Here is a 17760-nt window from a genome sequence, read left to right on the forward strand (position 1 = left end):
AAAATCTATGTTTTGAAAATACAAAAGCACAACACATAAATTGATACAATCATTGTTGACAGTATCTACTAGAGCTAAAATTCGCCTACCTTATGACCCAGCAATCCCACAGCTGGATATTTGCCCATCAGAAACCAGCAATGTATTTACCCAAAAATTCATAGAAAGGTGTTCATAGCAACTTCGTTAGTCACAGCCTAAACAGGAAACCACCCAACTATCCATGCATAGGAGAACAACAACCACACTGTGATATAGCATACGATGCAATACTGCTCAGCAATAGAGAATGAACTGCTCAGACAGGCAATGACATTGACGAATCTCAAACATACTGTTGAGTGAAAAAAGCCGACATCAAAGAGTAAATTTTATGATTCCAATTATGTGAAGTTCTAGAACAACAGACAAATCTCTGGTGATAGGGGTCAGAATATTGCTTACTCTGGGAGAAGGTGGGCATTGACTAAGAAGAGGCATGAAGGAGCCTCCTGGGGTGCAGCGAATGTTTTGTATATTTATGTTGGAGGTGGTTGTGTGGGTGAACACATATGTAAAACTTCATCGAGCTGCACACTTAGGATCAGTGCGCTTTATGGACATGTGCTATACCTCAATTATTAAAATGTTTACAAACAAAGCAAGGTCCTATAAGTGTTATTTGGTTCATGCATCCTGTGGTGAAGACTAAGGTAGATGTGTTATAGGTCCACGGTCTCCTTGACACTTCTCAAACAGAGGCATCAGCCTCCAAGAGCAGCAGCAAAATGAAGAAGAGGAGACTTTAGAGACAGATTCATGAAAATTCACCAAGGACCAGTCCCAAGAAAATTTTCTCAAACATCAGGGCATATAAAGGAAGCAGGTGGTGGCAACAGGAAGGACAGTAGAAAAGCAAATGTCTTTGGCTTCAGCCAATATTGAGTTGTGTTCAGCTATAGTTGGGTATATTATACAATATACAATAGTATCTCTTCTGGTAATGTATCATGTGTGCTAACTCTCGCTAAGCAAAATTATATCTAAGCTAGAATCTTCCAGTCCCTAAATGGTATGAACAAATGAAGATTGGCTGTATTTATCAGCACCATCCTTGAAAAAGACTAACAATTATCTATAATACATCAGAAAAGATCTAGGTGGCTTTTCAGATTAGCTTTGCCTTCACAAGTGGTTGCACGCAAGTGAACATTTTCTCAATCACCAAACACCAGTCACTGAAAGGAGAGAGGCCTCTCCCTTGGTCACTGAGGTTTTAATGGACACAGATTGGCCTGATTTTCCAAGTTCTTCTTGCAAGAGGAGTTGGCAGCCATGCACAGGACAATTCTTTGAACTCCAGTTCTGGGAGCTGCTCCTTATGAAATTCTGGCTTTGTAATGTTAGCATGGCCCTAGGGACCCGGCCCCACTGCCCACGTCTGTCTGGGGAGATGTGAGAAGAAACTTAGAGCCCCTTCGAGCCCTCAGGAGTGGGTCCTTTTTCTATGTCCTGGAATTTTCTTTCACAGGTGAGGTTACTGGTCCTCTTAATCTCTTTGTTAAAAAACACAAAAGAGGTTTGGCCAAATCCCAAACACCATCCCTCTTCTATGCCCTCCTTGGTGGCAGGGCTCAAAATGGAAGCACCTCGGGGAAACGTCAGAATCCAGGCCCTTCCGTCCACCCTGAATAATCCCTGTGCAGGTAGCAGGTGGCCTCCCTTGGTTCTGGCCTTGGCTTACTCTCTGTGGAATTACCACTTTCCTCATAGAGCCCAGAGCTCCCTATGTGGGTACATTCATTCATTCACTCATTCACTTCATTCTTTCAGTAAATCATTTTTGGGCATCCAATCCTACCCCAGCTCTGGACTAGGCCCTGGGGAGACCGCTGCGAACAGGCAAGTACTGTCCGGTGGAGAATATAGGGCTGAAACAATCAGAGTTCGGTGGTGAATATTAATATAAAAGAAGTCTGCAGTGCTGCAGGAGTACGTGATGGAGGAGGACCTCCTTCAGGAAGTGGCATTTTAGCCGAGACTAAAAGATAAGAAGGAGTAGCCAGGAAGAGCTGGGGAGGGCATCCTGAGTAGAGAGAACAGCTTGTACGAATGTAGGCAGATAAGAGACAGCATGGCTTTCCAGGAACCCAAGTAGTTCTTAGTGGCTGGGTGTGGGGTGTGAGGGAAAGCGGCTTCTGTTTCTTCGCTGACCTTCCCTCATATGACTGCCCCTGAGTCCACTCCACTCCAGCCCCTCGGGCCATCTTGCTTTTCCCTGAATATTCCCACATGTTCCAGCCTCAAGACCCTTGCTCTAGCTGTTCCCTCTGTCTATGACACCTTTCCCCAAGATATCTGTTTGGCTGACTCTCCTGCTTCCTTCAAGTTTGTGCTCACATTTCACCTTCTCAATAAGAACCCTTTGAGCAGACATTTATTAGCACTTACCACTAGCCACATTCTCCTCTGATGTTCCTTTTTTCCATGGTATCTATCACCTTCTAACCTACCATCCACTTCACTTACGTATTTTTCTCTATCTCTCCCACTAAAATGCCAGCTCCACAGGTCAAGGACCTTTATTTGATTCACTGAGGCATTCCAAGCCCTTGAACATTAGAAGAAAAAAAATAGATGGGATTTGAGAGGCTGGCAAGGAGGGGCCAGGTAGCAGAGGCCTTGAAGGCCGGGACAAAGTGCGTGAGTTTGATTCCAAGTACAAATGCAAGGTACCAAAGGGTTTTTAGTAGGGCAGGATCAGAGTCTGAGTTACTTTTTAAAAGCTTGCTCTGAAATCTGTGTGAAAAATGGCTTGAGGAAGAGAAGCTACTGCAGGCATCCAGGCATGTTGCAGTGGTGGCTGGGCTAGGGTGGGGGCATTTGGAGAAGTGGATGGATTGAAGTGAGCTCAGGAGGTGAACTTACCATGCCTCAGTGATCTGAGGACTGTGGTTTCAGGAAGACAGGGCAAAGAGGTCCCCCGTCTGAGGGAAAGGGCCAGAGTGGAGTTACTTACCAAGATGGGGGGATAGGGGAGGAACAGGTTGGGGGCTGGAGTGGCCAAGAGTTCTGTTTGGGCCACTATGAGTTGGGCCTATTAAGACTTTCAAGTGTTGATGTCAAGTAGCCTGTTGATCAAAGTTTAAGCTCAGAGTGAAAATCTAGATTGGAAATATACATTAGGGGATCATTGGCTCAGAGTTTTTTTTAAAGTCATGAGTGTAGAGGAAGAAGAGAAGATATCTAAGAAATGACCTGGAGAACCAAACTCTAAATCCTTCTGAACTGGCCCTTGAAGGATGAGGAGTTTGCCAGGAAGGTAGAGAAAAGGAAGCCCAGAAAGAAAGAACAGTATGGATAAGACTCCAACTTAAAAAGAAAAAACACATGGATCTCAGTACTCTTCAAAATTGTCAAGGTCATCAAAAACAAATAATCTGAGAAACTGTCAGAACCAAGAGGAGCCTAAGGAGCCATGACAACTAAATGCAATGTAGTATCTTGGATAGGATCCTAGAACAAAAAAAAGACATTAGGTAACTAATGAAATCTGACTAAGGTATGAACTTTAGTTAATAATAATGTATCAAAATTAGTTCATTAACTGTGACAAATGCACCATACTGTATCTATGTACCTCTACATACGTGTAAGATGTTAACAACAGAGAAACTGAGTGCGAGGTGTAAGTAACTCTCTGTATTATCTTCTCAATTTTTTCTCTAAATCTAAAACTGCTCTAAAAAACAATCTATTTTTTTTAAAAGACCATGAGTCTTTTAAATGTCTCCCAATGCACACACAAACACACACGCACTCCAAAGACATAGGAATTTGTTTCTCTGAAAGGTACCAGTCCCTTCTGTGACCAATTCCTTCTGTGGTCAAAAGACTCAGGGACACTGTGAACATCTCATCACTCCTCCCCTGCCAAGGAACAGAGGGGCCTCACTTCCACCTCCTTTCTTTCTGTTCACAGAAAGAATACTCTCCTCGGGCCATATTTCATAATGAAAATGAGAAGCAGAGACTAAATGGCTCAGGTAAGTCAGACACGCCTAGAATTCCTTGGGGGGTGCGACCTGAGTTAATCCTTTTGGAATGCTCTGTAAATGCATATTCTTTAGTCACAATTTTCCTGAATTTCCTCCTTTTTTAACAACTGGCTTGATTCCCCACTTCCCCACTCCCCCACTCCCCCACCTTCTCCCACCCCCTGCAGCAAAAACTTTGGCACCATCTGGGTTCAAATTCCAGCTCCATTCCTAACTAGTTATGTGATCTCGGGCAAGTCACTCGAGCTTTATTTTTCTCATTTCTAAAAGAGGCACAACCATACTTGATCAAATAGTGGATTAAATGAAAAAATGGTAAATAGGATATAACTTCATCCTCTGAAGAATGCATATGAGAGAGTGAAGGCCAAATGTCTAGCATTCGTGGTGACTGGTTGTTGATGAGAGACATTATCAGTCTGGCCAATAAGGGAGGTCCCTGAAGCTCAAAGTGGGGTCACATGGGGTTCTTAGGTGGTGACTGAGGAGCAGAGAAGTACAGGGACCTCTGAATCAGAGCAGAAGCTAGGACTGGTCAGTGGCCAAGGGCCAGCCAGAGAAGATTTGGTTGGCAGTTGGCCTGGGAGGCACCAAGGCTGGAAAGGACACAGAGGCACAGAGAGGTGGTACTGTGTGGCCGAGGCCCCAACAGCCACCTCAAGATTCCCTAGTCCACACAGGTACAGCCTTAAACAGATGCCATCCAGGACCCTGGACAGCTCCGGGGGTCTAGATTTCAAGGGCATAAATTTTGTGCGTGGAGAACTGGATTGGGACGGACTCTGCTCCTCCAGCTAGCCGTGTGAGCATGAGCAAGCCACCTCACCTCCCTGAGTCTCGACTATGTCTCTCCAAACTGAAGATAATATCTACTCTTAAGCGTTTTTGTAGAGCCCATAAGATAATAGAGAGGCATAGAGCAGAGTGGCCCATGTCTGAAGTCAGACCACATGAGAGAAATCACTTCTCAGAGAAATCGCTTCACCATTCTGAGCCTCAATTTGCTCATCTGTAAAGTTGGAAGGCCAATAGACTCTAATTTAAAGGGTCGTGAAGATGAAACAAAATAGGACATAAAGCACACTGTACACATTAGTTTTTGTTTTAGAAGAGACTTAGCACAGCACCAAACAGAGTAGATAATCAAAATTGTCAGCTTCTTATATCTTCCAAATCCTCCCGGTTGACTTTGCTCCTCCACCTTTAGACTCTTTTGGTTGGTCCTCTGACTGTTAAAGAGATTCCTCAAAGCCAGAGAAATCAATCTTGTAGTGTCCCACAGGCTTCCTGCCACAACCTTCTTCCCCCATTTAAGTCCCCTGCTTCTCAGTGCCACCAATTCCAGGATGCCTTAAAACACTTTTTAAAAAATGTTAGTATATAGCTTTTGTTCTGTGCTAGCTACTGTTATAAGATATATCAGTTACCCTCACAACTGTGAGATAAGTACTATAGATATCCCCATTTTGCAGATGAGAAAACAAGCTCTGCGAGGTTAGGTAATTAAATCATGGGGTCAAACAACTATTAACTGGTGGCGCTGGGATCCGATCCCAGGGATAACACTTCAGACTTCCACACCTGCTTGTAGCATTTAAGGAGGCCAGTGGCCAGGGAAATGGAGAAGAGTGGGTGGGAGGTGGAGGCTGGAAATCAGCATGCCGGGTTGTCGCCTTGACCCTGGAACCGCGGAGCCAGCCGTCCTCACGCCGGACGTTTACCCGCGAACTGCCTGCTCCCTGGACCGGGTGACCTGCCCTTGCCCCCTGGCCCTCCCCCACCGCGGCGCCTCCGCTCCGGGCGCTCAGGCCTCGGAGGTAATCTGATCTGCGGCGGGGTTTGGGCCTCGGGGCCGCGTCACCGCCGCGGAGACACTCCGGCCCCGGACTGCGCTCCAGCGTGCGCTCCCCGCCTTCAGTGACCGCTCGGCAGTCGCGCGCGCGGGCGGATGGCGCAGAGGCTGAGCGAGCGGACACGGGGGCCCGCCGAGGCCACGGGGCTCTACCGGGCCGTGCTGCTCAGGTCGGGTAAGTGGGGGCAAGACCACGTGGCCCCCGTCTTGGGGAGAGCTAGAGGAGGGCACGACGTCTGCACCGCGTCCAGCCTTGGCCAGCCCACCGCCAGGCGCCTCGGTCCTTCTTCATTGCTCTGCTTTCCTCCTTCTCTTTCCTTCTTTACTCCCTTCTTTCACTCTTCTTAATTACTTTTCTTTTTTCCCCCCCTTTCTTCTTTCATTTCTTTCATACCTTCTTTCCTTCCTACATTCTTCCTCTTGGGGATCTACCCTTAGATATACTGTTTTATTCATATGTGTGAGCACGCACGCATACACGCACACGCGCACTCAGTTTCCTGACGACAAAAAATTCTTCGAGGTTCCGTCTCCTGGCCCGTCTCTTAGGCAGAGACGCGCACGCACGAGTGCTCGAAGCGCGCGCAGGCGTGGGAGATGGGCGAGACCCAGGACGCACGCGGTGGGCGAAAAGGAGCACTGGAATGATTGCTGTCCAGTGAGGTATCACATTAGAGGGGGGAAAGGGACAGAGCAAGTTACAGGAAGTCGAGGGACCGTTTTTCTACATGTATCATTTAAAGAGAAAAAGATTTGGATGGAAACACAACGTGGTTGTTTCTGAGGATGCGAGTTGGATGACAAATGTGTTTTCTCCTACTTATGTCTTTTTGTTTGAAGTAAACAAATTACTTTTCTACTCAGGGAAATAAGAGATTTTTTTTTTATTTAGGAAAATGAAACAAATGTAATATATGGTCAGTGTACAAATAATTTGGCAAACAGAGGAATGTAGAAAGAAGAGAAAGAATGCCGGACTTTGTGCTCAACAGCGACGTTTAGGGAAGGAGAAAATCGGTGTCCTGTGGGTCCCTGCCAGTTAGGGATACGTGATTAGAAACCGTCAAGGGATTGGGGCTCACTGGGCAGCACCCTCTGCTCCCACTGCCACACAGTAGTCCTGCTCGCAGACTCTTGCAACGGGAAGCGCGGGGGGAGTCGTTCGCACCGCGTCTGCCGCGGTCTTGCCAGCCCTCGCGTACCTTTGCTCGGAGACTGATTGCTTTTCTCATTTGGACTGGCTCCACCCGGGGGCAAGAAGCCGGGGGGCGGATCCTGCCGCTGAGCTGCTGCTTGGAACTTTGGAACAACAGGTCTTTAAGTCCAAAAGCAAGAGCTGGCCAAGACTTCAGGACTGGCGGCGCCTTCCTGGGGGAGGGTCTTAAATCTGGCTAAGCCCTGGCAGGAAGAAAGAAAGGAGATCTCTGATTAGATGAATCTGATTTCAAATTCCAGCTCCACCAATTCCCCCACCAAGACCTCTTCCTAGGTGTCCCCACCGAGTTCCTATCTTCTCACAAAGAGGAGAAGGGGATATCTCTAATCCAAAACCCTGTGTTCCCTCTAATTGGGAGTTGCAACTATGAGCCTCACTCCAAAGGTAACGTTTTTTACTCCCAACCCATCCAAACTAGCAGACATATTAGAGTCGTTCGGCGGTCCCTGGACTCTAGGGGCAACATACTTGCTTGGTAACTGTACTACACACAGTGACAAAGCCAGGAAGGGAGCAGAGGCCTGTGACTGGGGGGTTCACGGATGGAACACTTATTCTGTTTTAGGCACTGTGCCCCTGGCTCATTACATCTTCACAATCCTACAAGGTCACTGCTAATTGTCATCTCCATTTATTAATGGATAAGGAGAATGAGACTCAGAGAGCCTAAGCAGCTTGCCCATGGCCCTGCTAAGGGACATTTTCTATCCCACTAAAGGATGGAAAACACATTCAGACTTAGGTCTGTTCATGCCAAAGACTGCACACCTTCTGAAAATAGTTAATAACAATGGCAAATGATGTTGGTCACTTGGTGTTGCCAGTCTCTCTGCAAAATGCTGTACGTCTCATCAACTTCATTCATTTAATCATTCAACCAATATTTATTGGCCACTATTATGCACTAGGCCCTATGCAAGGAACAGAGATATATACTGATAAATAAAACACATGTCCCTCCTCTCCAGGAGGTAAGTAGTATTAACCCCTTATTTTATTTTATATTTTATATCGCACTTGGAATTATTTATTTAATTCACAGCTTCTCCTATACTAAAAGCTCCGAGAGGGCAGGTCCTCGGATAACGTCATTTAGTTAATGCTGTTTTGTTTATAACATTGGTGAGATGCTGTAGGAACTTAACTCTTGTTTGTATCAATTAGCCTATGATAAAATTGGTTTCATTAAATGTCATTTTGCTTACAGTGCTTAAGTCACAACCTGTCAACAGTGTAAGTGGGGACTTTCTGTACTTTATTTTTAACACTAAGAATTTTTAGCCCAAGGACATGCAGCTACCCTTTTTTCCTTAACTGCCCTGAGATCTCTTGTGAGAGAGCCTGAGCTGACTTCCTCAACGATTAGAGACCACATGAAGAGAGTGATTCAGCCAGCCCCAGCTGACCACCAGCATCAGATGTGTGAATGAGGCCAACCTAGACCACCCAGCCCGGCGAGCCACCAGATGGTTAAAGTCACGTAAATGACACCAAGCAAGACTAGCAGAACTGCCTACTGAATCCAAACTAAATTACTGATGCACAGATTCATGAGCAAATAAAAGGTTTCTAACCCCTATTTTAAACATGAGGAAACTGAGGCTCAGAAGGTAACGTGACTTGTCTAAGGTCACACCGCCAATCACAGGTGGAGCTGATATTCAAACCCAGGGCCATATGCTCCGGCTGTCTCACATAAGGAAGGGCAAGAAGTAAGACTGGGGATAAGAAATCGACTAGGCCATTTAGTAAAGAGGCAAGAGCTCCCCTCTTATTGCTTACCATGCTTACCATGAATATTTCAGGAAATTGAGAATTAAGAGGGGAAGCCTTACCCATAATCCTAACTGAGAGCAGCCACTGGTAACATTGGGGATGTCTCCTTCTAGTCTTTGCCATGCATAGTTTGTGTGCATGGGTGCATGTGTTTGTTTTACATTGCTGAGGTTGTACTGACTTTAATCTTTGATCCCACTTTTTTCACTTGGGTGAAAACTTTAATGCTATTAAACAGCTACCACTTTGGAGCCCAGACTACGGGGCAGGCACTGCGTGAAGGGCTTCCTATGCTGTATCTTCTTTATTCCTCAAGAGAATGTCTGCTCCATTTTAGAGAGGAGGAAATAGGAAGCTGAAGGTCACCTAGCTGTCTAGCCATGAATCCAGAAGTAGTATCTGTGTTGACACCAGAGCCCAGGCTCTGAACCACTGAGCGGGAAGGGTCACCTCTGGGGAATCACTCATGCTTGGCCATGCCTTGTAAGCTATGCAGTGCTGTAGTAAAGGTGCACCTGTGGTTCATTAGCAGCATCCTACCTGGAGCTCGGGCCAGGTTCTTGGCAGGGAGGGAAGCTTCTCTCTGCAACACAGAGGGACACGTCCCCAAGTGCCTGTGGGCGCCAGCGACTGTGCTTCCCTTCTGCAGACAGAGGAGCAGCCAGAGTCTCCATCCCTCCCTGCCAAGCAGGGTGGCCAGATAAAACATAGGGCACCAAGTTAGATTTGAATCTCAGAGACACACCGAATAATATTTTAGTGTCTAAAAGGTTATTCATTGCTTATCTAAAGTTCGAATTTAACTGGGCATGCTGCATGTTTATTTGCTATGTCTGGCAACTCCACTGCCAGGAATCATGGAACTTTGCTTGGATTGACAAGCTGTGGTCTGTCCAGGTTCCTCTCTATACACTTACACACACTCACACAATCACACTCATACTTACCCCTCTCCCCATCCCTAGATCCACTGTCCATCTCTTGTCTGGCTACAAGTGAATTAAAATTTGCTGGAAGTCGGGGAGGGGGTTGTGGGGTGGGGGGAGCACTCCAGGGTCCTTCCGCAGTTAAGAAACCAGATTAACCATGCCTAATTGCAGCTGGGTTAACTGCCAGCTTTCTGAAACAAGACTCTTAGTTCTTCCCCTACTCCCTCACTTTCCTGTTTTCACACTTGAAATCCCTCCACCAAGGAAATTCTTCCTAGTTCAAACTTGTTGTAAAGGCGACTCTCATTCCTTTTACAATCCCTCCATGGATCCATGACAAGTTTTTCTACCAATGCAGCTTCTCCCCCCCATGTCCTTTCAGCAGAGCATGTAGGGGGCGAGGGGAAGGTTGGCTCTCAGAAACCTCATTGAAGCCTTGAAAAGTGGCCTTGGTGATTTAGACTGAATACAGGGCCAGGAGGAAGTTTTGAGTTGCCATGGAAACTTCTTGTCTGATGTTTGTGGGCCCAGATAAGCTGCTCCAGGCACGCCTGTCGGCTTGGAGCAAAGGGGGCACAAATGAAAGGAAAGACGTTCTTTGGAGTTTTTAATGCAAGCTGCAGCCACAGCTCACTGTAAATGCAGAAAAATTCCCCAGCTCCCACTCATGACTGCCTCGCCTGGTCTTCATTGTTCCCCTTCCTCTTGGCTCCTCTTGTTTCCAAGAAAACAAACTTCAGAGAGACAGGAAAGCAGTGTGGGAGGGACATGCTCAGTCTCTGGGATTCCCACTTCAATCCTCCATGGGACTGAATTCTGCCCCTCAGGCCCCTGGTATTCCAGCGTCCTTCCTCTTACCAGAATATCAAGGCCTCCAGGAAAAGCCACACAGGCCAAGGCAGGAGGCAACGACTGAGGTTGAATTTAGCCATTACCCAGAGTAAACTGCTAAAAAGTTCATTTTCCCAGAAAGCCTCTATTTTCCAATATTCAAAATAGACATGACTGCACCAGATGTAAATCATAACTATAGTTAGTTCGAAAAGGTTGCTCTTTTTCATATTTGTAATTTTTATTGCTTTTTCGTGATAGCAAAAGAAATATATGCTTTTTTTTTTTAAGCCACAAACATGACAAAAATATAGTGACAAAGGAGAAGGGCCAGTAATTTTATGCCATAGAATAGTGATTCTCAAACGCCCAAATATAAACACATCCCCAAGAGGATATATGTTAAAATCCAGATTTCTAGGCCCCTCCCTCATAGGTTCTAATGCAGCAATCTCAGAGCATGGCCCAGCGATTCCATTTTAACATTCGTTCTAAATGATGCAGAGAGTGGTTTGACAAGAATTTAGTTGTTGTTCTCCACTGTCAGAATTCAGTAAAATTAAGCCATAGCAGGTTGGAAGGCTGGGGGAGGCTACCATTCCAAGTACCTCAAGAGAAGCAGAATTTAGGAAGAAGAAACAAAAAGGAACACTTGTTTCCAGAAAATTATTTCCTCCCCTAGAACTTGTGACCTTCTAAGCGGCCCTAGGAGGGCCAGCTTGGGCAGGGCTCCCCGGACATACACAACCTGCCCCTAGCCCCCATCTCAGCCCCGTCTCCCTCCTCCCCTCACGCCCAGCACTCCAGCCCCACTGGCCTTTTTCCATCATACCAAGCTCATTCCCACCTGGGCCTTTCCACTAGCTCATCTTACTCCCTGGAATACTCTCCTATTGAATGTTCACACTGCTGACTCCTCACCATTCGGGCCTCCCTAAAACATCACCTCCTCCATGTCCATCCTTCCTAAGCTCCTAGTCCTTCCCTTTCACCTCACCCAGTCTTACTTTCATCACAGCACATTTTCTTGTCTCCTTATTTCTTGTCTAATCCCCCTGACCCCTTGAATGTAGGTCACCTGATCACAGAGATAGCATCTGCCTCATTCGCACTGTGTCTCCAGCACTTGGAACAGTGCCAGGATAACAGTGGGTACTCAATAAATGTTGGTTAAATGCATAATAGAGGCCAAAGAGGAAAAAAATTGCATTTTTAATGCCCTTGTTCATGGTTAATGTATGTCCTGGGGCCTCATCCCCTTCCCGACAACAAGACTCTTCAGGAGAAAGTAAAGGTACGAAGAGCGACAATTTTAACTGGTAAATGCCAGCTCCCGTCCAGGGGTCTACGGATAATCATAGAAGCTAGAAAGCACTTTCAAATTTTTAAATGAACACTAATTCTGAAATTAGTAGAATGCCTCCATTATCTGTAAGCACCCAAGTTGGCCTTTGGCACCTACACACTTCTTTATTTTTACCCCCGCACATTCACTCACTGAGCCAGGATTTATGGAATGCGTGTTCTGCCAGGCACAGCGCTACATGCTGAGGCTCTGTCCTTGGATCCTATGAAGCCTCTTTCTCTCTGCAGGAAAAAGTCTATTCACTGAGCATTGACTACATGGTTACACTACTGTCATCTCATCTGTATCATCTCCCAACTACCCTAGTATTCTCCACATTTGACAAACACAGAAACCAAGCCTCAGGGGCTCTGAGTGGCTTCCAAAGGGGCTGGTACCCGAATCAGGGCTGCCACATGCGCCTGCTCCCCTGCTCTGATCCAGAGCCGGTCAGTTTCCACTCCCCCACTCCCACTCTCTCCTGTGCAATGTCCTGTTGGCTCCTCTCCGAAGTTTGGGATATGAAGAAAGTAATGTGTATGGAGTTTTTGGCCCATCAGTGGGTGACCAAGAACTGACCCAGTGTCGCTTCCCCCTCCCTTTACACCCCAGAGCTGCGTTCTCCAGAAGAATTCAGCACTGCAGCAGGAAGCTTGGCTCCCCTTCCATCAGGGAAGGGCCACGATGTACTCCTGCTGACCCTCCCATTAGAAACAAGGGAAATGCCTCCAGTGAGCCGCCTCGCTCAGAACAAAGCTTGGCACGCTTCTTATTCCTCAACAACCCGACAAAATAAGTATTTATTTGTATATCTCAAACGTGTGGCTTGGACACGGTGTTCTGCATCGTGGAAGTGGCCGTGCACCAAGTGAAATACCCGTTACTATAGTAACAGTTCCTTTTTATTGATACCAGAATAAACAGGAATGCAAAGCCGCCTCACTCGTTGGAACATTTCAGCCGCCTGTGATCCCCAAGGTTTTAAGAACCGCCCTTTGGAGGCGGCCCTCCTTGCTAGTCTGGGACTTCCCGGTGGAGTGAGGAGCCCAGCAACACACTCCCGAGGTCCCTTCTTGAGGACGCTGCGGAGAAGTAAGGCCATTTCTCTTCTATTTCACCTGCTGTGGAGCTGCTTGCTGTGCCAGAAGGAGTTGCGAGGTTAGGAGGGCAGCCTTGGAACACTGGGGTGGGCTGTCAGGGGAGCTGAGCTGTTTGAGCTTAGGTATGCGGGCTGTTGTCCTCTATCTGTGAAATGTCTGGAGGGTGCCTCCTGGCACCCCGGGCTTGAGAGAAGGCTAGGAGACAAAGCGGAGGGAGCACCAAGATACAGTGCTCCATTCTTGTTGATCTCTGTCTTCTAAATGCTCAGATGAATCTGAGTTTATACATGATATGACCTCATCCAAGTCCATTATTACACCATATGGCAGTTTTAATTCTCTTTGTAACTGATAGACAACAGGCTACAGGGTGGCACAACTCAGAGAACATGGGTTTTGGCATCAGACAGAGTTCAGCTCAGATTCTGGTGCCTTTATTTGCTGGTCATGTGATCTGGGGAAATTAGATGACCCCTCAGAGCCTCAGTTTCTTCATCTGTAAAAGGGATAATGATACTCATATCTACAGTCTAGAAATTCTTACAATCTAAGAATGGCTTTGAGGTGTTTAGCAGAGTATGTGACACATTGCAATGTTAGCATGCTAACCGCCTGCCTTTCTGGTGAATTAGCTTTTGCATTTTTTAGTATGAGGCCAAAAGTCTGGGACTGGACCAGAAATCTGGGGTTATAGGATTGGGCATGTCGCTTTCCTAAATCAGGGTGGTTTCCCAGCTGTGAAGCAGCCCCAGCACCTGTGTCTCCGGGTTGATTGTATCCGAAGTGGCTCTTAGTTCTGTTAGCGGTAAGTACCTGCTGGGATCTTTCCCCTCCGGCATCTGCCAAGTAGAACAGCTGGCGTCGTGCCACTGGTGGGCTAGCAGGAATATCTGGTCTGCTGATACTTGTTCTTTGATCAACTGCACAACACTCTCCACCAGCCTTGTTAAGAACCTTTCATGTCCAGCCCTGGAATTGATTCAAGACCCAAATGCCCACCTCGACCTTCTCTTCACAAACTAGGAGGTCACAGTGGACCCAAACAAAATGTTCAGGAGGTTTGTTTTCTCATGGGGTAGGGAGGTTACATCCAAGTGGACAAGCAGCCCTGACAGAGGCATCGGCCACAGGCTGATGGGAGATGTGGAGATGGCTCCCAGATACACAGTTCTTTGGTTACTGGCCAGTGAAATACAAATGGGCACTTCCCCCACAGAGAAGGAAAAAAGCAAGAAGTGTTGGGAAATCCAGTGGCCACACTTGTCACTTTTACTGAATGCCTATTTCTCCTTTGCCGGTGGTTATCTTATTCTCTTCTCCGCTGCCCCTCCCCCTCCTGAAATGGCGAAACAGGAAGGTCCAGGTATGTTCTGAACACAGCACTGAACAGGAACAAGGGCAGGAGGAGGGAGGGGAGAGGAATGAAGACTGACCAATACCAGGGAGGGAAAGCTACCAGCTGGTCTTCTCCTAAACAAAGACCAGCCATGGGCTGGCTTAAGCCCAGAGCTGCTGGGGCTAGGCTGGTGCTCCCCAGTGAGAATTTGTACTTAATATGGGCTGGGAGTCCTCTAGCTACCAGGCCTCCATTTTCTCATCTATAAAATGGACTCTCACTGTCTCTTGAGTATCCAGAGAGAGAAAAGGGACACAAACTGCTGATTGAAAGATACCTTGTTGCTTGGAAGACACTTCGCGCCTGGAAGTCAGTGGAGTGATAGAGCACCGAATTTGGAATGAAAGTCCCGGCTTTGTCATTCATTCTGTGTATCTTGGGACAAGTAGCTTGGCCTCTTGGAACCTCATTTTTCTCATGTACAGAATGAGGATAATAATATAGCTCCACTGGCTGCCTCCTAGGGCAATGGCAAGATCCAAATGGAGGTGAGTGAGCCTTTGTCAAATGCAAAGTGCTTACCACAGGCCCCCTCAGGACAGGGAGACCACAGCTTGCCTTCAGCAAGCATCACTCTGCCAGGCATTGGGCTAACCACATCATGCACATTATGTCCTTTCACCCTCCAAACAGCCCCATGAGTAGGTATTGCCATTATCCCCACTGTACGTGGGCTCAGAATGCTTAAGCTATTTGCCCAAAGTCACACAGCTAGGAAAGGGTGTGGCCATAATTCAAACCCAGTCTGTATCCTCCAAAACATCTGCCTTAACTAGTTTGCTTTACTGGTTCATGTGCCATTTGTTATCATTGATGCCATCAAAGACAGAGCCAGAACCACCAGCACAGGAAGGGCAGATGAAGGTGACTTTAAGAGCTGAGCTTAGGGTCCCACAGCTATTTTCAGGATGAACTGTGACCTGGGTATCCATCAGCACCACTTCCCTTCCATCTCTTCTTATTGCTCTTCTGTGACCAGTGGGGTTCCGGTGTTTGGTTTCAAGGCTGCCACCCTAACATTAGCCACGCACGCTGCAGTAGCCTGGTGAGCTCATCCTGGAAGCAGTTAGTGATCCCAGCCGAGCCTCCTCGTCTGGAGTGGGGCTGACATCCTGTGAAGCCTCTGGGGAGGAGCTGTGGGACCTCTTGGGTTATCAGCAAAACCAAGGAAGAATGAAGTGAGAAGCTCCTAATCACTCCTCTGACCTATTATTATCCACCCACCCCCTGAAAAATGAGGTCAGTCCCACAGCCTGCATATTAAGTGAGAATGATTTGCCCATCTCATAGTCATGCAAAACACTCAATTTAGCTGTCACCTACTGGCTGCCTCTACCCCATGCCAGGCACTTTAGTCTCCCAATCTTCATAGCATAAACTGCTGATGGAAAGATACCTTGTTGGATTTTACAGAGGAGGAGGGTCCTGGAGGTTAAAGACCCATCCAAGGTCACACAGCTGCTAAGAACTGTGACCTTAACAAGAGGCGCCCATGATAATCAAGCTAACCAGTCAGCTGAAATCACTCAGGCCAAAGGAAAGAAGCTTGATTTTTTTTTTTTAACGCCATAGTTTATAAGTCAGCTGACGAGTAGAATTACCTGGGGAGCTTTTTAAAATCCCAAAGGCCAAGCTGTCCCCCAGGCCAATCAAATCAGAATTCCTGGGATAGGACTCAGGCATTGGTATTTTTCAAACTTTCTCTGGTGATGCCAGTGTGCAGCCAGGGTTGAGATCCCTGATGTAACCCGTGCAGTTTGTAAGGAGGATGAAAGACTCAATCCGAAACTAGGAATGGGATTTATTAATAGTAATTGTTAATAACAGCTAACGGGGGGCCACACTGTGAAATTCCAGGGGCCCCATTCATAGTTTAATCTGTAGGAGAGAAGCCTTGGGGTTGTGCAGTGCACAACTTACCTTTTGCTGTATGTGGCTGCCCCAGTAGCCAGCACTTAGAGACTTTGACTCTGTGCTAGGCACTTGCCAAACACCTTGCAGGTATCACCTCATTTATTTTGCAACACCCTCATGAAGAAGGGTGCTGATCACCTGAGCACCTATCATACCTACTCAACTCTGCTGTTCTAGTGGAAAACAGCCATAGACAATAAGTAATGAGTGGGCATGGCTGTGTTTCAAAGAGTTATGTTTGGTTCAAAAGCTATAGTTTGCAAACTACTGCTGCAGAGGGCAGGTAAACTTGCCCAAAGCTAAGAAGGGGCAGAGCTGAAATTCAATCCAGGTCCTAATGGCTCCTAACATCCATACACCTAGACTTCATTCTGCATTTCTTTGACAAGCAGTGAAGGATATTCACTAGCCACTTAACTTTCTCCTCAATCCACCTGTTCCTCTCCCTTGCCAGCTCTTCCTTTGGACATCCATGTTTTTTTCTTTTCAGAGATGACCTAATGCTCACTTCACCTCACTCTGCCCATCGTAGCCACTTCCCCCAGAGTCTGGGATCTCTTAGGACACCCCAGCAGGCTGAGAGCCCTGGCGAGAACAGCCCTGAGAATGGCCTCTACCTCCGCCCAGGAGGCCCAGCTGACCCCAGGAGTGCCCAGATTTTCTTGGCCAAGCATCTGCGCTTTGTTGAGCAGCCTCTTGTGTTCCAGCATCTATGTGAAGGTCTTGCAGAGGCCACTTTTGATTAACCTAAGAGGCAGGAAGGCTGGCTCAGCCACTCTGTAAGCCCTGCCACCTCACACGCACGCACGCGTCCACAAATCTCACACATGTTGTTTGCTGGAGTTCACATTAACTGGCAAAGGCAGCGTTTTTCCCAGCCTGCAGCTCTGGGCTGAAGAACCAGCCACATCTTTCCAGTATCCCTGGTCTCAGGGAAACACCAACCCCCGCAGCTCACCGCTGATTTCATTTAAAAAGAAGGGGCGGTGCGCAGAGAGGAGTGCAGGGTGCCAGAGCAGATCTTTGAGCCAGAGCTACTCACTGATTGGACCTGGGGTGCAAGATTGGATACATTATTTGAAGGTCCAGTGCAAAATGAAACTGCAGGGACCTTCTCAGAGCGACCCAGAGTGACTGAGTCCCAACCGAACAGTGGGGCCTGGCCCAGGGGCAGCAAACCCATTGGCTAGCGGGTGACCCGAAGGTTCTCAGCCTGGCCAATCAGATGTTTTTTCCTCTGGAATTTAACCTTGAGAGACAGAAACTGCCCCATTGGCCATGAAAGAAACTAAAGTCATATAAAAAAATTCCCAAACCTGCTGACAGTTTTCCTCCACACAGCAGTGAGAATGACCTTTTAAAAA

The 17760-nt window shown here is 47.1% G+C and overlaps 1 protein-coding gene across 1 annotated transcript in view; it reads left to right on the forward strand.

Annotated features, from left to right (window-relative positions):
- Positions 1 to 5985: 5985 nt before the first annotated feature.
- The window catches only part of FAM107A (family with sequence similarity 107 member A), a 17325-nt gene continuing 5550 nt past the window's right edge, over positions 5986 to 17760 (forward strand). The window contains exon 1 of the mRNA XM_006917501.1: positions 5986 to 6064. Within this exon, the coding sequence (XP_006917563.1) occupies positions 5986 to 6064 (79 nt within the window). The remainder of the gene's footprint in view (positions 6065 to 17760) is intronic.

Source organism: Pteropus alecto, unplaced genomic scaffold (genome assembly GCF_000325575.1).
Source record: "Pteropus alecto unplaced genomic scaffold, ASM32557v1 scaffold75, whole genome shotgun sequence".
Classification (NCBI taxonomy): domain Eukaryota; kingdom Metazoa; phylum Chordata; class Mammalia; order Chiroptera; family Pteropodidae; genus Pteropus; species Pteropus alecto.